Consider the following 23,275-nt stretch of genomic DNA (forward strand, 5'->3'; position numbering starts at 1 on the left):
AGAATGATTGGTTCGTAGTTTGGAGTATCCAATCCCTGCACAGGACGTGAGAATTTACAAAAACGGGTAGTACAAAAACAACTAGCAGTAATGGTTGTTGTCCGACCAATGATAAGGTCCGGGCGGAATCTCTGACCTAATGACCGCTAATTAGGTTAAAATATTCAAGATTTCATGTAAAGATTTTATGTCATACAAACACAAAGGTCATAGAGTTTATTTTGTACTTTTCAACTTATCGGGGGGGAAAGTGTACACATTAAAGAACAATATTTTTTTTTATCTTGTGTAATATTGTGCAACCGATAATTCTTCCGGGTTGAACAGAAACCAGTTCCTCATTGATCATCGAACTCGACATCGATTTCAGTCTGTGTTGTTTCAAGTGTCGTAAAAATACAAAAATATGCAAATAAATATGGAAATACTCCAAATTAACTCGTTTAAAAAAAAAATTCTGAGTGTTTCTTTCGAAAAGTGCTTTATTAGAAATATTAAGTATATTATAGTGTAGACTTGTTTTAAACGGAAATAAAAAATACATTTGAAATAATTTGAACAAGGAAAAAAAACAGTGAATGATGTGTATTATTAGCATTAATTTTTAACAGAATCAAAACAGACAGAGTATAGTTTAGCATTCATTCATGCTTATAATGTTTATAAAGCCTTCTTTGTGCTTTAATGATTCACCGATCTTATCTTACAAGTGCAGGACATTACATCATGTTGTGTACATTTGTGGCAATCAGAGAGTCTGAGAGAGGGGAAAAAGTAATAAATGCATTATACTGATGTACCACGGTATGGCTAACAAGACAAATAAACACTGCAAGTCTGAAAAGTTCAACTTCAACTTATTGATGAAAAAGATAAGAAATAGAGAGTTTTTCCCTACAAAGAAAAGAAGCAAAGACCCTTGCAGTTCTAAATAAGTTTCGTTAGAGCAGAGTCTGTCTGGGATGGAGCCTTAGTAAAGAACACTGATGAAGTCTCAGTTTGCATTTCAGCTGTTTTGAGTCCTGTACGACTTTCAGTGCAGCAAGAAAGTGTTACACACCACCGTGTATTCTTGAGCCACTTGTAAGAAGTGTGTGTGTGTGTGTGTGTGTATGTGTGTGTGTGTGTATGTGTGTGTGTGTGTTGCAGTAAAAATCCTTTCCTTCTACAAGACGAGCTCTCATCTGGACACTCTGTAAATGCTGTAGGAGTGTAATAGACTGTTATTTTACACAGAAAGGTTGTAATCTGCACCATATAATATAGTTAATATAATATAGTTTAACACAGTATACTATCACTCTCACATCTTCACCGTGTCAGTAGGGAATTTTAGTCTCTGGAGGTAGAAATGCTCCCGGATTCGTCGTCCTCTCCAGAGAGTGAGCTGGATAATGAATAAGAGAGCCTAAAACACCTAAAAAACAAACAAACATAAAAGTGTAACATATATACATATATATATATATATATATATATATATATATATATATATATATATATATATATATATATATATATATAATGTGTGTGTGTGTATATATATGTATGTATGTATGTATGTATGTATGTATGTATGAGACAGAACTGTAATTGTCCTGTACGGCCACCAGAGGGCGAGAGCGTTTCTCTGAATCAACCACTGAATAATTCTCTTTTTTTCTTTTCTTTATTACTTTAATAAATCTCAGTACGTTTCAATCTCAAACAAGCCAAAATATAACTTTTACGCTAGGGGGATATGCAATTTTCATATACAATCTTTCCAAAATAAATAGTAAATTATTGAACAGCTTTTTGTTAAGCTTGAATTGAGTTGCTGTGTCTCACCTTTAAAAAGAACTCAAACATGGACTTATTACCTAACAGTGTACACTCATGATTATGAAATTTAGCTAATAATACGTTCGTGATTATATGCATGTACATATCTTTATGAATTTTTAGGAGAGCAAACAACTCTTTCCTTATATTAATATTTTTTAAAAAGTTCATGAATATTTAAATAATGAAAGCAAAAAGGTTTTTTTCCCCCAGAAAGATTTCATAAAACATATCAAAATATATACGATCACCTATCTGTCTTAGCCGTAACACGTCATATATACAAACCACACACACAGTATTCACACACACTGTTTAAAATGTTCCTCTGTTGACGTGGGAAGAGATTTTCAGGATCCGCCTCCATCAGGACGGTTTATGTGGATCTTCACTACGATGACAACAGACCAGAGATTCTCCTCTAAATGTGCTTATAAAGATTATAAGATGGAGCAGGACGATGGGCGTGAGGTGAGAGGTCACGGGGAAGAAGTGCACGCTACAGCTGAGCTAATCTATAACCTCGCGTTAATGTTTATACTGCAGGAGAAAATGATTGAAAAACTCGTCCTCACCTCCAGCCTGAGACTCTGAAGTTCACAGGAATCACAGAACAGAAACGAAGGAGAAAAAGAGAGAGACGTTAATGTCATGACCTGCGATAACATCGCATCACATCACTGATGACATCCGCCTGTTCACTGAAAGGAAAAGATTTCATTTTTCATATAAAAAAAAAAAGTAGATTACTGCAGGGGGTGCCAATACTTATCACAATATTGTTTTTAAAAAATAATACTATCATGCTACTGAGTGGGTGGGGCTGGGGGTGGGGGGCAGAGTCAGGTAGACAGACAAGGAGAGCTGAGGGGGTGGAGTCAAAGAGATGGATAGATAGGGACCTGAGGGGTGGAGTCAGTGGATATATAGATAAAGAGAGCTGAGGGGGTGGAGTCAGTGGACATTTAGATAAAGAGAGTGGAGAGGGTGGAGTTAAGAGGATGGATAGGTAAAGACAGCTGAGTAGGTGGAGTCAAGTTGATTGACTGATAGAGAGACCTGAGGGGTGGAGTCAAGAAGATGGGTTGATAGAGAGTTAGAGAGAGTTAGAGAGAGTTAAAGGGGAGGGGTTTGAGGGGGCGGAGTCAGTGAGTGCTCCTGCTGTTACTCACCTTGTCTTTTAAACATTGCGAAGCTGAGCAGAAGAAGAGTGATGAAGACCGAAGCTCCTACGAGCGGAGTCGCAACAGACAACACAGACAAGTCTGAAACACACACACACACACACACACACACACACACACACACACACACACACTTAAACTTAAAGCAAATATTTTATTTCTGATCTTCCTGCTTTTGATAAAGTTCTCATGACTTCAAACGCGTGAAAATACGAAATTCCACCGTTTTATTTGAACACATTATAAATCCTCACGCTGATGTGGAATCCAGAGTGTATCAGCGTGAGCTCTTCACCTCACGGCCGTGACACACTCGTAACACTCGTAACACTCGTAACACACCTCTTGATTCCTTCTTCGTGCTGAGATCCTTCACCAGCTTCACACACTCGTCCTCCAGCATCTCTCGCTCGCTCTCCTTCACCTCAATCGCTGAATCGTTGATGTTGAGCTGAACAACACGCCGACACTCACACAAACAGACACATGTCAGATTTACTAAGAGTATAACACACACACACACACACACACACACACACACACACACACACACACAGAAATGTTAGATTCATTAAACCTGTTCATGTAATAAACACACAGACACCTACAAGATGTTAAATCTACAGCACTGACTCGCTCTTCCTGTTTGTTTAGCGCAAGCTGAACACAGCAGCTGTAAATTTCATCACTGCGCACTATTACAGGAGCGTGAAGGTTCGTACCCGGGGACGTGGGTTTGTTCCTGATGATCCACAGCGTGTTAATGAGTCGTGTGGTGTTGACGGCGTTCTCCACAGGCTCACACACGCAGCCTGCACACAGAGCCAACACCAACACCAACACATAGTCGTGTCAGGTTGCCAGCATCATAAATAATTACTCCAATCCTTTCTGACATTCAAACACTTTACTGCTGGGTTCTGCTTAAAATCCTCAAGAACAACGGAGGAACCTGTCTGACACACATTCTCATTCTTCTTGTGGAAGCAGGGGCGTGGTTGAGGGCCGGTTTGTGAATGGAGGGCGGAGCCAGAGAAGGTGAGTGGTAAGGATTACATACCTGTGGGAAATCTTGCTAACAAGTGTTCTGTGTTTTAGTGAACAGTGACGAGGGTAAAGAGGAGAGAGAGAGATACGAGAGATACGAGAGATACGAGAGAGACGAGAGAGAGAGAGAGGGAGAGAAGAAGAGAGAGAGAGGGAGAGGGGGAGAGAGAGAGAGAGCGAGAGAGAGAGAGAGAGAGATGACCAGCACAAAGCCGTGTGTGTTTAGTGAGCTGTAAAGCAAAAGCAAAAACAAAGAGAATAAAGAGCCCTTTTGAACTGTCCTTCAGCCTGCCAACGGCTTCCTCATCTCCAATCCAACCCCGGAGAACCGTCACACTCGTGAACCTACGGCATTTCAACTCTTGCAAGCTGCTGAAAGCTAAAAACCAGCTCGCTAACAGGTGAATAAAGTCAAGCACACAGCCGTGCACGCTCTTTAGACACACGCCGGCAGTGAGACGGGTCGTAACGAGGAGCTCGGTGACTTTAAATCTGGAAGCACAGGATGCCTCCTTCACCACACGTCAGCGTGTGAAGTCTCTGCTCTGCTGGTTTGCCCCGGTCAACTGTGAGTGTTATTGTTGTGAAACAGAAAAGCGTCTAGGGGCAACAAGAGCTCAGCCGACTGCGCCATGAAGACGTGGTGCGAGAAGGATGGAAGAAGGTGGAAGAACTTGAGAACTCTGCACAGAGCCGTGACCTCTACCACGCTGACTCATCACCTTCGGGATGAACTGGAACTGGAGTCTCCTCACATCAACATCAGCGCCTGACCTCAACACCACTAACGTTCTCGTAGCTGAATGAACACACATCCCCACGGCCACGCCCCCAAAATCCCCAAATCACACTCACAAATCCCCACGGCCACGCCCCAAAATCCCCAAATCACACTCACAAATCCCCACGGCCACGCCCCAAAATCCCCAAATCACACTCACAAATCCCCACGGCCACGCCCCAAAATCCCCAAATCACACTCACACATCCCCATGGCCACGCCCCAAAATCCCCAAATCACGCTCACAAATCCCCACGGCCACGCCCCAAAATCCCCAAATCACACTCACAAATCCCCATGGCCACGCCCAAAAATCTAGTGGAAAGTCTTCCCAGAAGAGAAAGTGGAGCACGTTATAACAGCGACGGGGAATAAACCTGGAACAGGACGTTCACCAACAAGCACATATGGGTGTGATGGTCAGGGGTGCACATACTTATATATATAGATATATATCTATCATTTTAAGGACTCATGATACTGCAGTGTTGTCTATTTTTAAACACTGAACACAGTTTCTCTTTCTGTGTCCTTCCTTTGCTCTTTTCTGCCGCTTTCTATTTCTCTTTCTCCCTCTCTCTCTCATACACACACTCACTCACACACACACACACACACAGAGAACTGGCAGAGAACTGAGAGAGGAAGAGCAGGACAGACAGGAAGAGCAACATCATCTTCATCTTCATCTTCATCAACACCAGCAGCAGCTCGGCGGGGTCAGAGTTCACTCTCTGCTTTAATGCTAAATCTAATGTTAAAACTTTCCCTCCCGCTTCAGAGATCTGATCTGAAACCCTGTAAATAATCGGACTCGGTTTAGTGTCTCTGCTCAGAATAAAGCTGTCTGTCAACTGGTTGCCAGATATTCGCAGTACTACACGTGATCTTTAAACTCTGTTCTAAATGAATAAGTAACTATAAAACGATAGAAAACGGCCATAAAAGGGTCTGATTTCCACATCAGCGAAATAAAACGAAAAGAAACCAGGAATAATCCAACAATGAGGAGTAAAAATAAACAAAACAACATACTTTTAAATAATACTTGATTATTTCTTGTTTCCCCAGATCTTATATCACATTATCCTATAATGTGTGTAAATTATAACACTGACGATGTGCAAAAACACCATCATTTCAAGTCCACTAAATCACTTCTTATTTTATGTACTGATTCTATTTATTTATTCATTCATTCATTCATTCATTCATGCAAAAGTTTTTCCAGTATGGCTGAAAAAGTTCCAGGCAATAAAAGCTGGTCAACACACACATGAAGCTTTAATACATCATCATAAAAACACCATAGATTTTTATTTCAGAGCGGTTTAGACTGGAACATCACGGAATAAATATGGAAGCAAATCAAAAAAAAAAAAAAGATTTATAAAGAACCAGGAACCGACTCAAATTATTCAGTGCTTTAGACACAAACCTGATAGAAAATAATAGTCATTATTCACAATCTGGCAACCTGTTAGGATTAAACACTATGACTAAATAATGATACAAAAAGAGCAAATTGGAAAAAAGGAAAGAAGCACAAAAGAAATAAAATCGATTTAAAATACAGAAACAAAGGACAAAATAGAAAACAAAAAAGTGAAGGAAAACGCCGAACCGCACACACGCGCACACACACACACACACGCACACACACACACACACACACACAAGCATCTGTTGGATGTCAATAACATACGGCAACAACTCATTTCCCTGACAAACTTCTCTCTCTCTCTCTCTCTCTCTCTCTCTCTCTCTCTCTGTATTTTCTCTTTCATCCTCTCCCCACTCTCCTTGCACTCTTTCTCTTGTTTCTCTCTTTTTTCCTTTCATTCTTCCTTATTCTTTTTTTTTTCTCTTTTCTCTACCACTTCAACTATCACTCCGCCTATTTTGTCTCTCGTTCACTGTCCTTTTTTCAAACTCTCCTCTTGCTACCCCTTTCTTCATCTCTCTCTCTCTCTCTCTCTCTCTCTCTCTCTCTCTCTCTCTGCACCCTCTCCCTCCATTTTTCTCAGTGAATGTGAAGGTGTCAGAGTTTTCACTAAACCCTGTTACTGAGTTACAGAATAAGAGTCAGAATTAAACACACACTAAAGTTCAACTGCACTCCTTCATTATTCTCTCTGTCTCAATCTCTTCTGAATCTCACTCTCTTCTGTGTCTCACTCTCTTCTGTGTCTCACTCTCTTCTGTGTCTCACTCTCTTCTGTGTCTCACTCTCTTCTGTGTCTCACTGTCGTCTCTTCTGTGTCTCACTCACTTCTGTGTCTCACTCTCGTCTCTCCTGTGTCTCACCCTCTTCTGCCCCTGCTGTGTGTGAGTGTGGATTTATATCTGCAGTAAAAGACTGGAGTGTGTGTTTGTGTTCAGCAGGTCACGAGATGCAGGTTTATGTTTCTTCAGTTCTCTCTGTTGGATGAACGTAACGTTCCGAGTCCAATAACATGAGGGTGTGTTAAAAGCGATCAGGGTGAAGACTGAAAAACAGAAGTGGAGGTTATTTTTGAATCACTTTGATGCCGATAACAATATTTAATAATAATAATAATAATAATAATAATAATAATAATAATAAGCAAGCAGTAAATATTCCGTCAGCTGAGGTGTTTGTTTGCGGCTCACGGCTCCGTGCAGACAGACAGAACGCCCCGTCCTCCGTTTATACGCCGCCATTTCTTTTATCAGAACTCAACGATTCATTTTATTTGTCAAAATGTACGAGTGTGTCGTCTCACTTTCGTTATTTTTCATATTCTTTCATTAATGGCAATAAAAAAAACGACCGGTTTTCACGGAATGTTCTGGATGGAGCTGCGAGTCCCTCAGCGAGTGATCCAGCATGAGGACGTGTTTCTGATCCAGACTCCGAAGCTCTTCTAGAAGTCACTCTGGATAAGGGCGTCGGCTAAACGCTGTAAACATGTCAACATAAACAGTTCTCCAGAACTCCACAGGATGTTCCAGATGTTCCAGAAGTCGATCAGGTCGAGGTTTACATTAGCTGGTCCTCACCTCACACTCAGGAGCACGAGTATTATACCAGTGTTTCTCTGAATGCACTGGATTTTCACGTGTAAACGCTCGTAAGAACAATTCATAAATAAACCTGTTCATATCCGGCTCGATAAACGAAGCCCGATGTTTGTGGAATTTATTCATTCAACAGAAAAACTTTTTAAAAGTCTTCAGAAGCAGTTCATCTGGATTTTCAGCTTTTTTTTAAAAAAAAATTATTATTCCATTTTTCTCTTACTAAAAATAAAGAGGTGGACTGTTCCAGACGGCAGGAGTGCGAGAGTTCTCTAAGACTGAAGTTTTAGGATAACTGGATGAATGTGCTGATTACTGCTCGGTCCTGCAGCTCCGATCCCACGGAGTCTGTCTCCACACCCACTCAGGTTCACTTCACACGCGATCAACAGCGGCAAGCACGCCACTTTCATACCATTTTCAAACGAGGGAGATTTTCCAACAGGCTTTAAACCATTATGTCCCAGTGGCACTCTAGCAATAATTCAGGATAACATAGCAACACCCTAGCAACACCCTAGCAACCACCTGGAATACCCTAGCAACGCTTAAATAACACCCTATCAACCACCTGGGATAGCATAGCAAACACTTAGCAAGATTCTAACAAGCATCTGGAATACCCTAGCAACCACCTAGCAACCACTAGGAATACCCTAGCAACACTCTAGCAATCATTCAGGATAACATAGCAACCACCTAGCAACACCCTGGCAACCACCTGGGATACCCATGCAACACTCTAACAGTCATTCAGGATAACAAAAGAACACCCTAGCAACCACCTGAAATACCCTAGCAACACTTAAATAACACCCTAGCAACCACCTGGAATACCATAGCAACACTTAAATAACACCCTAGCAACCACCTGTGATAGCATAGCAAACACTTAGCCAGATTCTAACAAGCATCTGGAATACCCTAGCAACCACCTAGCAACACCTTAGCAACAGTTAAATAACACCCTAGCAACCACCAGGAATACCCTAGCAACAGTTTCCCCCTTTTCAGTGTTGAATATGTATTTTATATTACTCTATTTAAAATGCTTAAATGTGTGTGTGTGTGTGTGTGTGTGTGTGTGTGTGTGTGTGTGTGTGTCTTCATGTCCAGGGTTCAGCAAGTTCATGCTTTTCACTTTACTCTCATGAAGTTACGGTCTATTAACTTCACTGTAACTGACACTCACACAGGCCACGCCTCCTTCACTGTAACTGACACTCACACAGGCCACGCCTCCTTCACTGTAACTGACACTCACACAGGCCACGCCTCCTTCACTGTAACTGACACACACACAGGCCACGCCTCCTTCACTGTAACTGACACTCACACAGGCCACGCCTCCTTCACTGTAACTGACACACACACAGGCCACACCTCCTTCACTGTAACTGACACACACACAGGCCACGCCTCCTTCACTGTAACTGACACACACACACAGGCCACGCCTCCTACACTGTAACTGACACTCACACAGGCCACGCCTCCTTCACTGTAACTGACACTCACACAGGCCACGCCTCCTTCACTGTAACTGACACTCACACAGGCCACGCCTCCTTCACTGTAACTGACACTCACACAGGCCACGCCTCCTTCACTGTAACTGACACTCACACAGGCCACGCCTCCTTCACTGTAACTGACACTCACACAGGCCACGCCTCCTTCACTGTAACTGACAGACACAGATTTGTCTCGCTCAGTGTTTCAGTAAACACATGTAAGTTGCAGTGAGGTGAACCTGAAGCTCGTGTGTGTCTAAATCGGGCGGCGGTTTAATTGGCAGGATTTTCAGGTTGATTTAAGTCCACCTCGTTAATCCACACAATCTCGCATTAGGAGATTTACCCATCAGTCTGGAACTCAGTGATGTGATGCGCGCTACACCGACACTGTTTCAGCTCCTTCATGTTCGCTGGACATTTTACAAACGCCATCTTTCACAGCGAGGGCCGGGGCGAGACGCCGGTATGACCAGATACTGCGATAAACAAGTAGTGAGAGAGTGATAGTGTTAACGTTGCACTGAACAAAGCAACATCATTTTCCAGATGTTTTACATCATTCTATCATTACGTTTGTGATGTTTAAGAAGGCGGGGCTGTTTGCAGCTCAGCCAGCGAATAAGGCAAATATACATTTGTATATATATGAATGCCAATGATGTTCTTCCATTGAAAGACACACCCACAATGCATAACCTCCCTTATTTTCATTCATGAACTTGAAGCCACACCCATATTCCCCACATATAAATACAATGACCCGCCCTCATTCCCATATATAAACGAAAACACACCCACTTTTCCATATACTATATATATATATATATATATATATATATATATATATATATATATATATATATATATATTTACTTTATGTGACTTGTAACTCATTCAGCTTTGTACATGTATTCTGCTCAGTAACAATAAAGTTCAATCTAATCTAAACTCATGTAATCTAATCTAAAATTTCTAGATTGAGTATAAACATAATGATCCACCCAGTTTTCTGGCCTTCAACACCGCCCCTTCACCCCGCCCAGAATTTCCATAAATGAACTAAAAGACAGAGCTACAGTACCATATTTACAGTAAATATAAACCCAAAGACTCGGCCATGTCCATATTTCCAGGTATAGAAAAAAACACAAGGATGTCCCCACACGTTTCACACTTCTTGCGCAAAAAAAGTGTAAAAGCATTTTTATTCGTTTATAATCAATGAATCATGTGATCATTCACAACTAACTGTCACGCAAAATGTCATGCTAACACTGTATGTACATTATTACGTTAGCATTTTAAACCATAACATATTTTGTTCTATTACACTATTTACTAAACATTTAGACGGTTTTATTTCATCATCATGAATAGTTACAGTTATATAGTGCTTTACTTAATAAGGGGGGGGGGGGGGGGGGGGACGACGACTCCTCAACCACCACTAGTGTGTATTCTCCACCTGGATGATGTGAGGGCAGCCACCGTGCTCCAGAACTCTCACCACACACCAGCTATTAGTGGAGAAGAGAGAGTGATGTAGTTCAGTGATGGAGATTATTAGGGGATGATAGAGAAGGGCCAAAGGGGGAGTTTGGGCAGGACCCCAGGGGTTATACCCCTACTCTGAAAGATGGTGCTATTTTTATTGTATAGCACCCAGTCACTATACTGGGGCATTAGACTCCACACAGACCACAGGGTGAGACCTGCTGGCCTCACTAATACCACTGCCAGCTTAGATTTCTCCCATCCAGGTAATGACCACACTCAACCTTGCTTATCTTCAGGGGGAAACCAGGCGAGAACTTCAACGAGATATAGCTCTGGTTAGAAGAACAGAATGGAAGTGAATTAAACACGAACGCAGTTGTGGAAATCTCTCTTACAACAATTCCTGGAAACTGAATATTTTTATAATAACAAACGGACTTCTGTTTCTTCTCTTCTCCTTCTTCATGCTGTTACGCAGTTTACACATGACCAAGTATAACATAACATGTACAGCAAACTGCATCATCACACCGCTGACCCACTTCTACAGAACACGTGGACTCGTGGATCATGTCTGCTTTATGTAACACGCCCTTATGTATATCCTTCTTACCAGTCAGCATGGAGCAGAAATTACACTTAACATTATTGTAATGTCCATCTATCTCAATTATATATAAATATTGATTATATCTGGTTTTATATATATATATATAGGTATGTATATAAATTAGCTATTTATTGACACGAAGGTCAGATATCATCAAGACATTCAGAATTGGGACTTTTAGTCCAGAAGAGTCGATATCACGCAATAAAAATGACCACGTAAGTGGGACACGCCTGTGTTTTACTCAGACTCCGCCCCTTATGCGTAACTCTTGCGTAACCCCTGAGTAGAGTCTGTAGTTACGTCTGAGGTCTGAATTCTCATGTTTCGGTATTAAATCCTGACCCCATGCTATGTGATTACCGAACTCAGACTATAAATCTCATTACTTTTACTTTTAGGAGACTCAAACTATTCTTCTAAAAGCATCTCAGCTGAGATGGACAGTTTCAGTTGGTGCCCCCTGCTGGTGAGTAGGTTTACTACTGCACAAAACCAACTGGAAGAACAGCAGGAACAGTTTAAAATTTCCACACACGCACACACACACACACACACACACAGACACACACACACACACACACACAACCACCGTCGCAGCTTGAGAGGAACAATACGACACACACTCCTATCTACAGTCCTATACGAGCCGTTTTCGTTCTTCAGTGCTCCTGCTAGGTTCAGAATAAAGAAGCGTTGTGTGTGTCTGTTCACAGAAGTGTGCACGTTCCTGATTTCTTTTCCTGGTCCAGTCCAGCGGAAGACTCTTTCCTGTGTGGGTCGTTAAGCTCGTCGAAAAGTCCGGTGTCGATCATCTCTTTCTGCCAGGGGATGGAAACGGCACCTGTGCTAAACTCTTTAAAGAGCTTTTCATCCTTATCGTTGAACTCGATGCCTTTAACGTCGGAAAACTCGGCGATGTCTCCGGTGTCTTTAGCGTAGACGACGTTAGGTTTGGGAAGCCACGGTGGAGGGATGAGTCCTGCCTCTAAACGGGGGAAATTAATCGATTTGAACCACTCATGCTTCCGGGGGTCGTCACCTCTGTGGAAACACACAGCGTTAGGATTCAATCTAAATAACAATAAACGGGTCAAGTGTGTATTCTCAGCTCCCAATTTTCCCAGTTCCATCTACGTTTAAGCCCCATACTGCCCCACTGGCTTATACAAAATTTTATACTCAGGGTTATATGTATCTTTTAAAAAAATTCTACAAAATCACCCTCATAAGCTCCGCCCACAGGCTATATCATTTGTACACTTTTCTGGCCACAAGCTTCAGGATCTTAATGACTGCTTTCTGATTCCAGCGGGTAAAAAACTTCTGAAAACTGCGACACGATGAGCTTTTTTGGAGCAAGATATAGTCACTAGAATGATAAACATAATCCTGTCTTTAAAAGTTATTAACAGTTATTAAAAGTTATTTGCTGACAGGATGCAGGAAAAGATCTCTGACTTCCTTTTTCTATGAAAGTAGGCGGTTCTTGGTGGAACATGGTGGAATCAGTGGATGCGAGGTCTGTTGACGGTAAACTCGCTGAAGGTTCACTCGTTCCCGTGCTTGACTCTGGACGGGGAACTTTTGGGAAATGGACTGAAGAAAAATGTACTCGTGTATTCGAGTGAATTCTGAATTAACACCAATAACAACCTGCGATGCTTCTACGTGCACTTAAAGAGCCCTTTTAGACCCGTTCACTTTTTCATTCAGGTTATTGCCAGCTAACCATTAAAAAAAATAACCATTACCATTATTAGTCCTTAATGGTATCCACTAGACATAACATGCCACCAATAGAAGGCAACAAATTACCATTAGAGTTGTTAACCCTACCCCTAACCCAGGGTCTGACTGGTGTGAAAACGTCTCTGTTTCCAGGCTCATGCGACCCCGGGCCTGAAACCTGCTCATTCAGGTAAAACCTGCTCATTTTGACTGGATAAAAACGAATAATAATTATGAACATGTCTCTCAGCTGGCAGCGATCCTGGACGTCGTGTCTTACTTGCAGCCGAGGCGTTCGTCCACCTTCTTCTTCAGGAACTGCAGGATGATGTCTGTGGTGAGAGGATCGAAGTTCTTGTGCTCAAAAACCGGCTCTTCGTTGATGATGCGACGTTTTATTTCGTCTTTGTCCACTTTCTCTTTTTTGCCGTCGGGGCCCTTGAACGGCGTGTAGCCGGCCACCATCTCATAAATACTGACCCCCAGAGACCACCAGTCCACCGACGTCCTGTACGGCGTGTCGGTCAGGATCTCAGGAGCCATGTACGCTCCGGTCCCGGCCTGAGAGAGAGAGAGAGAGAGAGAGACAGAGAGAGAGAGAGAGAGAGAGAGAGAGAGAGAGAGAGAGAGACAGAGACAGAGACAGAGAAAGAGAGACAGAGAGAGAGACAGAGAGAGACAGAGAGAGAGACAGAGAGAGAGAGAGAGAGAGAGAGAGAGAGAGACAGAGAGAGAGAGAGAGAGAGAGAGACAGAGACAGAGAAAGAGAGACAGAGAGAGAGAGAGAGAGAGAGAGAGAGAGACAGAGAGAGAGAGAGAGAGAGACAGAGACAGAGACAGAGAAAGAGAGACAGAGAGAGAGACAGAGAGAGACAGAGAGAGAGACAGAGAGAGAGAGAGAGAGACAGAGAGAGAGAGAGAGAGAGAGAGAAAGAGAGACAGAGAGAGACAGAGAGAGACAGAGAGAGACAAAGAGAGACAGAGAGAGACAAAGAGAGAGAGAGAGAGAGACAGAGAGACAGAGACAGACAGAGAGAGAGAGAGACAGAGAGACAGAGACAGACAGAGAGAGAGAGAGACATACATAGAGAGAGAGAGAGAGAGAGAGAGAGAGACAGAGAGAGACAGAGAGAGAGATTAGAATGAAAGATGTGAACTCTTTCCCTGTGTACTTTTCCTCTATACTGTCTGTTTGTTTTTCAGGACAGATGAGAGAGATTACACAGTATTAGGTTTTAAACGCCGCAGGCTGTCATACTGTAAATGAATCCTAACGTGGGCTAAAGAGATAAAAAGAGAAATTCACACATCAAGATAAGAAGTGGATTTATTAATCACAGGACAGCAGATGCTTTCAAAATCTATTCTTCAAAAAGTAAAGCAGGTTTTTCTGAAATAAACGTACATTTCCCCCACAGCGTGAGGTCGGGGTTCTCGGGGTCAGATGTACTATACATCATGCACTCACACTGTGTCTGACAACAATGTTCCGTTTACTGACGCTGCAGGTCATCATCTGCCCTGGGATAATAATAATAATAATAATAATAATAATAATAATAATAATAATAATAATAGATGCTCTGTGTGAGGCGCAGACTGCGGGTTAAAGTCAGCTGCAGAGTTAATAGGGTTCAGGGAAAAGACGGATAATTACACGCCCACTTCATACAGACGTGTGCGTTCACACTGCGCTCCTTACTCTTGTGCTCCACTGCGGCTGTTTCTTTACCGGAAATGTCACAGAACTTTTTGTATAATGTGTTGAAGTCCTCTGTTAGATGTGAGAAAAGACCAGGGTTGCCAGATCTGGACAACAAAATCAACACAATGGACCATGTACAGAACATACATTTGGTCATTTATTTAAAAAAAATCTTTGATCAGTCCGTTCGGACAAAAATGCTTCATTTTGGAGGTTTTTTTTAAAGGTGCGACGCAGTGGAGTTTTTTGTGCCGTATTTGCGGAACGCTGTTCGAATCGGCGGAATCGCAACTGCGAATTCAAAATTGTTTGGTGGCGATGTTTGTCGGTAATTTTGTTGAACTTTTAACTGTACTCGTGTTCGACGCGCGTGAATCGGAGAGGGCCGCGGCTGATGACGTCACGTGACGCGTCTCGGCCCGAATCTGCGGAAAATCGAAAAATCGCAAGGTCCTTGTATAAAAAAAGATCTACATCAGGCCCTCTATCGCTTCCTGTCAGTCGGCATTTTCACACTAAACTCCAAAGTTTATTTATTTGTTTGTTTGTTTGTTTGTTTACATCATTAAACAACATAAGTGCAATCACTTTGCATTCCATATAGCTACAGAACCGCAGATCATAACATGAGGTACACTGAGAGATGAGATGAGACCAGTCCAGGTCATTTCAGTTCATTAGCTGGCACGAAAAGACTTGAACCTTGACCTCTGACCCGCTCTTTATGTAAGGGTTGCGACTCATCCCTGACCTCCGCCTCGTATCTTCGTATGCCTCAGAGAAGAGGCGTAACTGGTTTAACTGTAATCCCGAGCTGCCTGTCAGGAGTCGAGCGCCAATCCACAGCGACGGAGCGTGAAGCCATCAGCAACGCCGAGGCTAGGATAAAAACTCTTTTATTTATTTATTTATTTATTTATTCATCAGAATGTAATTTACAAAGTCGTCATTTTAATTCTTTTCTCATCCGCATTCAACACTCAAAGACTCAAATTATTGAGTGAATCCATACGTTATCCTCTTCCTCCTCTCGCACTTAACGGCAGCGGCGGCGCCACGCGCAAGAATCTTAATCAATTAGCAATTTTAACTTGAGCTTTGTGTGCATTTACATTTCTCTCTCTCTCTCTCGCACACACACACACACACACACACACACACACACACACACTGCTCAGAGCCAGATTTGTGCTAAGTCGTCTTAAGTAAGAGGATCAGGTTTCTGGAGAAAACTCCGGCTAAATGAGCTTACAGACTCAAGCTGAAACACGCTCTCGCTTTAGCCGAATACAAAATATATTAAAGCTGTTTATATTTATACATCACTCTGGATTCTGTTCAAAACTCTGACGGTAGCACATGCTACATGCTAAAGTAAACACATACAGTAAAATACAAGCAAACCAACTCTCTATATATTTATATATTTGGATTGATCACAAGCTCAGAACTGATCTTCCTCTTGATCTCGTACTTAAAGAGTCACGTAGCCGATGAAGACGAGGGGCTAGCGTTTAACGTCGGCTGTGACAGTGATCGCTATCGGATCGCTATAGGACTTTGCTAGACACTTAAACACTTATTGTTCTTCTTAGTGTTCCTCTCATTGACGGATTTGTCATTTTTGGCGCCGCTTTTTAAAATCCAGGTTACAATTCTGACTTTAAGGACAAAAGTCAATACTAAACCACACTTTTAGAGCGACGAATCTAAAAATATTAGCGCTTACAGACTTTCAGTCACATTCCAGACACTTCAGGTTGTTCCTAACTACACAGTGATCATGTGACATAATCTGCAGCCAATCAGTGGCTTAGAATCAATGACTCAGATTTCTGATTTTGTTCTGTTGCTTTTCTCTTTTATTTTTGGAGGGTTTTAAAGAAATTAAGCAACGACCGACAGCGACGCCGCTGCTAATTTAAATCTGTAACACAACCTTAAAAAGTCACATGTATTTTTTTATGATTTTAAATGTGGGCTTCAGCTAATCAGCTAGGGTTACCTAACCCTAACCCCAACTGTAACCCTAACCCCAACCCCCCAACCCTAACCCCAACTGTAACCCTAACCCTAACTCTAACCCTAACCCTAACCCTAACTCCAACTCTAACCCAAACCCTAACCCCAATTCTAACCCTAACCCCAACCCCCCAACCCTAACCCTAACCCTAACCCCAACTGTAACCCTAACCCTAACTCTAACCCTAACTCCAACTCTAACCCTAACCCCAATTCTAACCCTAACCCCAACCCCCCAACCCTAACCCTAACTCTAACCCTAACCCTAACCCCAACTGTAACCCTAACCCTAACCCTAAAACCTAACCCTAACCCCTAACCCTAACCGCTAACCCAAACCCCAACCCCCCAACCCTAACCCCAACTCTAACCCTAACCCCCCAACCCTAACCCTAACTCTAACCCTAACCCCCCAACCCTAACCCCAACCCCCCAACCCTAACCCCAACTCTAACCCTAACCCCCCAACCCTAACCCTAACCCCAACCCCAACCCTAACCCCCCAACCCTAACCCTAACCCCAACCCCCCAACCCTAACCCCAACTCTAACCCTAACCCCAACTGTAACATTAACCCCAACCCCAACCCTAACCCCAACCCTAACCCTAACCCCAACCCCCCAACCCTAACCCCAACTCTAACCCTAACCCCAACCCCAACTGTAACCGTAACCCCAACTGTAACTGTAACCCTAACCCTAACCCTAGCTTCCGAGGAAGGTGCTATAGTTTTGGCTGCTGTAAAGCTAAATCTGTTGTTTGTGGTAGTTTTTCAGCGTCCTGCACATCCTGACGCTACACTAGTTTTCTGCTCACGTGTCACCTCCAGAGAAAGAAAAGAAAATGTATAAAATGTTTTGGAAAAATTCTCAATTTCCGCCATTAAGCTGCTGATGTTGCAAATATTTACACATTTTATTATTTTCTTTCCTATCAGACATCGCAAACGCGCGTTAAACGGCTCGCGTCTTTTTCTCGGCGCAAAACTGAACTTTATTTTTTAACCGGAACTCCACAGGTCAAGGCGCGAAAGATTTTCTGGATTGTTCTGAACTCAATAAGCGAAAACGATGCGAGACGTCTGTGGCGGATCAGTAAAACCTTTCCGTGAGCGTGTATATGAGGGCGTCGGTGGAGTGTGGCAGAGTGTGTACTCCATGAGGGGTCGTTAGAGGTCGTTAGAGGTCATGTAGGCGCCGTAAGTCCTGTTGATTGCGGGTGTGAGGATTCAGTTTGACCTCTGAGGAACCTGTAGCGCTTTACACTAGTGTTTAAAATGTTTGTAGTAGCGTGTAGAGTAGCAGCGTCTCTCTGTCTCTCTCATAGGTGTGAATGTTTTCATGTTACAACCCCCCCCCCCCCCCCCCCCCATCACTACAGATTCTATAATTAAAAAAATGCTTTAAATAAAGACCAATATTAGGTGGTTATTTTTAACCTGAAACTCCTCACCAACATGTTTAGAGAACAACATTAGCATCCTGATGCAGCAGATTGAAAGATTTGCACTCTGACCTTCTGAGTGGTGGTTTTTCCGGCAGGAAGCTCGATGGCGAGGCCGAGATCCGAGAGTCGGCACTGGCCCTGGCTGTCCAGGAGAACGTTCTCCGGCTTCATATCTCGATACACGATGTCCATGGCGTGTAGATGCAGCATTCCCGTAGTGATCTGAGCGGTGTAATAAACGATCCGGTCCATCTCGATGCCTTTCTCGCCGATGTTGTAGATGTGGTACTTCAGATCGCCGCCGTTCATCAGCGTCATCACCAAACACAGGTGGGATTTGGTCTCGTAGGCGTACGCCAGGCTGACGATGAACGGGCTGTTCACCTTCTCCAGGATCTTCTTCTCCAGCAGGGCCATTTTCTCACCCTGCTTCTTCTTCAGACGCTTCTTGCACAGCTTCTTGCAGGCGTACATCTGACCCGTGTTCCTCACCTGCACCGCACAAACCTGGAACAAACATTTGTGGCATTTTTGACTTGTGATTTCTGGCAATAACTATATAACTTCATACGCTGTATTAAGATCTTCAACGTTTCTCAAAAGCAAACGATAATAAATACTCTAACAGAGACGGGGTTTTTTTTTTTAAAGGTGTGTGGATTTCTCCATAAATCTTTCTATAGAACAGAGCAACTCTGAACCTGGTGACAATTTCTAACCAAAAATCTGTGCCGTTGTAGGACACCCTTGTGGTCTGAAGGTTCTTCAGCCTGCCTGTCTGGAGGAACCTGTAATTGTAATGTCATGAAGAACCACCCAACAACCAAGCATTTCTCCATCAGTGGACTCTCCCATAGAAACCTAAGAACCCATAACCCTCCAAAGAACTTCCAGCAGGATCGTATGACTCGATCAGGGTGCCTTACCTCCCCGAATCCGCCTTTCCCGAGCGTCCTGAACTCGTAGAAGTATTTCTCGGTGATGGGCTGCTTCTCGTACTCCTTCCACTGTAGGAACTTGTCGAAGAGCGGGCTCAGCGTGTACTCCGTGAACGGCTTGCCTTTGAGGAACTCTCTGACGGCCTCTTTCACTTTCCCCGTCATCACCACTTCGAAATCTTTCTCCGTCACCGCTTTGCACTTCTCCAGAGCTTCTCCGGTCAGACAGGACAGGAAGCTCTTGGATCCTTCCTTGCAGAATTGGTTGATGATGTTGGTGCATGCTTTGTCCTTGGCGGCGCCTTCAGCCAGTTCCCAATCGTTCAGCTCGTCCAGGAACTCTGCGGCGACGGCGTACTCGGGCGTCTCGTTCAGATGTTGTCTGAATAACTTCTTCCCGATGGGCTGGAGTTCACACAGGGATTCGAAGTCCTGTCCCACAGACGCCCGGATGGTTTCGCATTTCTCCGGTTTGGGAAGGGCGAGACTCTGGCGTCTTTTCCGCAGCTCCTTCTCGTCTCCGCCTTGAGCTTTCAGGTAAGCCGTGTTGGCCACCAGGTTATCGAGAGCGCTCATGTCACACATTTTGGCTGTTTAACTTAAACTTTAATCTCCACGGGGGAAAAAAATCTCCAGAGCTCCAGAGTTTTCGTGTTTGTGTGTTTGTGTGTGACTCGCTCAGATGCTGAAATCCGAATGAGCCGCTCTGACGCACGACCAAAAGACACCGTAATTACTCATTTAGAATTAAATACCTGCCAGGGATTTCGGCTTAAGTCCCTTTGTGCGGTCTGTACCTGTGCACTATTCATGGAAGAGACCTCATAAGAGGGTTCTCCTGTAAGAAGCTTTAAAGCCTAGCTAAATTTGGCCAAACGCTGGACAGAGACTCAGGATAAATGGCTCTTTAGTGAAGTGCCAGAAAGAGAATAAATATTATTATTATGATTATTATTATTATTATTATTATTATTATTATTATTACTGTTATTATTATATGTGAGCAGGGTTGAAAACAAACTCATCATGAGATATTGTCATACCAAAAGATTTCATATGAGTAATAATTTTATGATATATATATATATATTATGATGTATTTTTGGGATTGAAACAATACGACATCTGCGCGATGTCACGGACTTCAGCATTTTATTTCTTTTAAAAACTCGTTTAAAATCCTACACGTTTTTGTGAGGTGATTGTATTTAAACACGTTTGGTTTAAAAATGAACGATATCACTATTTCTGATTTCTTTATTCACTGAGTTGTAAAACACACAAAAACATTCATCGTTAATCATTTTTAACAGGCAAAAGATAAATATTTACCTTTTGACAAAAAAAAAAAAAAAACGAGTTAAGAAGATATCTCAGGTGAGTTCAGAGTAAAATAACTGTGGGGGAAAAAACGTTTAAAGTCTCTGCCTTCAGAAATCAAGAGGTTTAGCTTTCTGTCTGTTTATCTGTAGTCCATCTTCTCTCTCTCTCTCTCTCTCTCTCTCTCTCTCTCTCTCGCTCTCTCTCTCTCTCTCTCTCTCTCTCGCTCTGTTTATCTGAACAGGGACTAAAATGGATTCAGGTCTCAAAGCCGATTAACCCCGATCACGTTCACTAAACACTCCGCTGCACTTCTCATAAATATAAACCTGTATTTAAGGATTCTGATAAACGTCTGTTTGTATTCAGTTTATTGTTAAAGGAACAAATCTGAAATCCCAACGCATTTCTTGTTGCTTTAGTTTAACACCGATGCTCCGAGGCTAATGCGGCTAACAAGATATCGAAGCTTTTAATCTCCAGTTTAGCATCGCGTGCTAAATCCGTCAGGCTGTGACTCACGATTCGGATCGACCGGCGTGATTTATCGAACTTTCACTTCATGCTTGAGACAGAGAAGAAGAAAAAAACATATAAATAAGAACAATTTCAATATTTTGCCTTAAAAAAAGAATGACTTTTTTTTTCCAGAGCAAATTTCAAAAATCATTTCATTATAATTTGGTTTAAAATCCTTAAGCAGGCTTTTTTTTTCGACGGCACTAATACTAGTAGGACCGCTTTAGGTCGTCTTATTTATAGAGTGTCCTGAAGCGTGAGTTAAACTCATCACGTCACCTCATACTCCACCTCGTCTTACATCAGCTCTCTCTTTCGCTTTTTTTTCTCACACACTCCTTTAACGCCCGGCTCTCTGCATGGGCGGATCTGCTTTTTTTACTTTTCTAGATCAGTCGTAATGCGGTGTGCTCACTGCCCCATTTAGCTCTGTGGAGTTATTATTACACCTGGTGGTCAAACATGGAGTAAAAAATATCAAAAAGGTCATTGCCATTTAATATCTCGCAATTCGGACTTTTTTTCTCTTAAAATTTACATGTCCGCATGTCATTTATCGTGTTACAAAGAATGTACCAACAAATTATCAATCGTTCTCTGTAAATATGTTATATACGGTAAGAACAACACTCATCAGCTAGTCAAGACGAGGAGAAGCAGACGCTAGTGCACACTCCTTACCTGAAGTTAGTCACATTTCAGGTACTGTGTCATGTGGATGTTCATATCGTGAGATTAAAGTCAGAATTGTGAGATGTTTTACAGAATTACACGGGAACTGCTACACGCTAATAAACAGAGGCCCACTGGGGCGGGAATCCTGCTGCCCCATATGCAGGTGGAGCAGTTAATGACAGGGTTGCCAAAGATCTAGCAATAAATGAATCATAATAAATCTCTGTGTGAGTCACGGTGTCTCCCTTTGCTACCACCTGCATTTTCTGCCTAGTTTCACGTCTTTTATGTGGCTTTTGAATCGTATTTGAGGTGGATAATTTGCTACAACCTGGCAACCCCGAATGCTGCCGACTCTGGACCGGCCGTGACAGGCCTACTCTAAACATTCACTAGATAGCAGTCTGTAGCGTTGCGTGCAAAATTTACAAAGCTGACCATGAACTGGGTTTATAAAATTGCTGTTTTGGTGAAACAGCCGATGAAGAACGCCGGTCAAAGGAAACAGCAGAACCCACAGAGATCACAGAACCTTTATTAAATTCATTCCACGACACGTCTGCGTGTACACACAGGTTACAAACTCCACCTGCTTTCTTAGTTAACAGCAGAAATAAGACTGAAGAATAATCCGGATCAACGGATTTCCGTCTTTGGTGGAACTGCATTAGGGGTGCCAATACTAAAAAAACCCAAACAGACAGTCGGTTAATAATGACATAGGTTGTGCGTGTATACCGTATTAAAGCTCAGGTCAGGTCAGTTCTGTAAAAAAGTTGGGAATCTCCGCTCAGTCATAAATAACAACGGATAAATAAAATACGATTCTGTAAACGCTGCATCAGGAATAAGGTGAGGGAAATCACGCGTAAACGTCAGACTCGTAAAGCAGTTTTATAAAGAACATGAACGCTATAAAGCTGTCATTTGTGCAGATATATTATTATCATTCCCACTGATGGACAGTTTGTCAGTAATTGCGTAGATAATATAAAACATAACACATATCACGTCCTCATTCTAGTACAGACGACCACGTTAGCGTGTTAGCGTGTTAGCACGACCTCACACGAACTCGTATACTGTGCGTAAAGCTGAAGCACAGGACGCAGCGCTACTTTGCGGAATACAATCAGCACAACACAAGCGTCACAGTTATTCTCATGAATAAAATATTTACAGTAATTACAGTAAAATCCATGTTTTTTCTGTCATAGTGGCGTAGCGTTCCTCTGTGGGTCTAACCACGTGTCGTTGTGCTAACGGATACCACACGAAGGCTTCAGATGCAGACGTGTTCCCTTCATCACGTTGATCCGTGCTAATGTTAGCCCCTTGGCTTTTTTCCCCCAAATGTAAAATAGCTTTGCGAATCAGCTACGTCGTAATTAGCAGACTGTGTTGATTACGGAAAGCC

At 42.6% G+C, this 23,275-nt stretch overlaps 2 protein-coding genes across 4 annotated transcripts; both read right to left on the reverse strand.

The window, feature by feature from the left end:
* Window positions 1-462: 462 nt before the first annotated feature.
* LOC108280324 (uncharacterized) lies at window positions 463-5,428 on the reverse strand. 3 transcript variants are annotated; one of them, XR_008393080.1, is made up of 6 exons: window positions 3,731-5,428; window positions 3,351-3,506; window positions 2,997-3,089; window positions 2,400-2,414; window positions 1,316-1,417; window positions 463-1,202 (listed from the first exon to the last, which is right to left on the reverse strand). XR_008393080.1 is itself a non-coding variant. In XM_053673727.1 (5 exons), the coding sequence occupies exons 2-5, from the start codon at window positions 3,409-3,411 to the stop codon at window positions 1,320-1,322; spliced, it is 267 nt and encodes an 88-aa protein (XP_053529702.1). In that variant the 5' UTR covers window positions 3,412-3,506; window positions 3,731-5,428; the 3' UTR covers window positions 463-1,319. The 3 variants fall into 3 exon arrangements, 1 of the variants encoding a protein (XP_053529702.1); XR_001815741.3 differs by having other exon boundaries at window positions 1,308-1,417; window positions 3,731-5,426; XM_053673727.1 differs by having other exon boundaries at window positions 463-1,417.
* A 6,635-nt stretch (window positions 5,429-12,063) lies between these two features.
* On the reverse strand, window positions 12,064-20,006 carry grk7a (G protein-coupled receptor kinase 7a). The gene is made up of 4 exons (XM_017495177.3): window positions 19,333-20,006; window positions 18,476-18,913; window positions 13,514-13,794; window positions 12,064-12,546 (listed from the first exon to the last, which is right to left on the reverse strand). The coding sequence occupies exons 1-4, from the start codon at window positions 19,927-19,929 to the stop codon at window positions 12,213-12,215; spliced, it is 1,650 nt and encodes a 549-aa protein (XP_017350666.1). The 5' UTR covers window positions 19,930-20,006; the 3' UTR covers window positions 12,064-12,212.
* Between the last annotated feature and the right edge of the window lie 3,269 nt (window positions 20,007-23,275).

The sequence above is a fragment of the Ictalurus punctatus genome, chromosome 20 (genome assembly GCF_001660625.3).
Source record: "Ictalurus punctatus breed USDA103 chromosome 20, Coco_2.0, whole genome shotgun sequence".
Lineage (NCBI taxonomy): Eukaryota > Metazoa > Chordata > Actinopteri > Siluriformes > Ictaluridae > Ictalurus > Ictalurus punctatus.

Bases quoted from the DNA above. Each gene is read 5' to 3' on its own strand.
- LOC108280324 (XM_053673727.1), bottom strand. From the start codon at position 3,411: ATGCTGGAGGACGAGTGTGTGAAGCTGGTGAAGGATCTCAGCACGAAG. The intron at 3,090-3,350 runs GTGTGTTACGAG...TGTGTGTTTCAG, and splicing joins CACGAAGAAGGAATCAAGAG to ACTTGTCTGTGTTGTCTGTT.
- grk7a (XM_017495177.3), bottom strand. From the start codon at position 19,929: ATGTGTGACATGAGCGCTCTCGATAACCTGGTGGCCAACACGGCTTAC. The intron at 13,795-18,475 runs GTCAGAGTGCAA...TCTCTCTCTCAG, and splicing joins GAAAAACCACCACTCAGAAG to GCCGGGACCGGAGCGTACAT. The intron at 12,547-13,513 runs GTAAGACACGAC...GTGTTTCCACAG, and splicing joins GACGAACGCCTCGGCTGCAA to AGGTGACGACCCCCGGAAGC.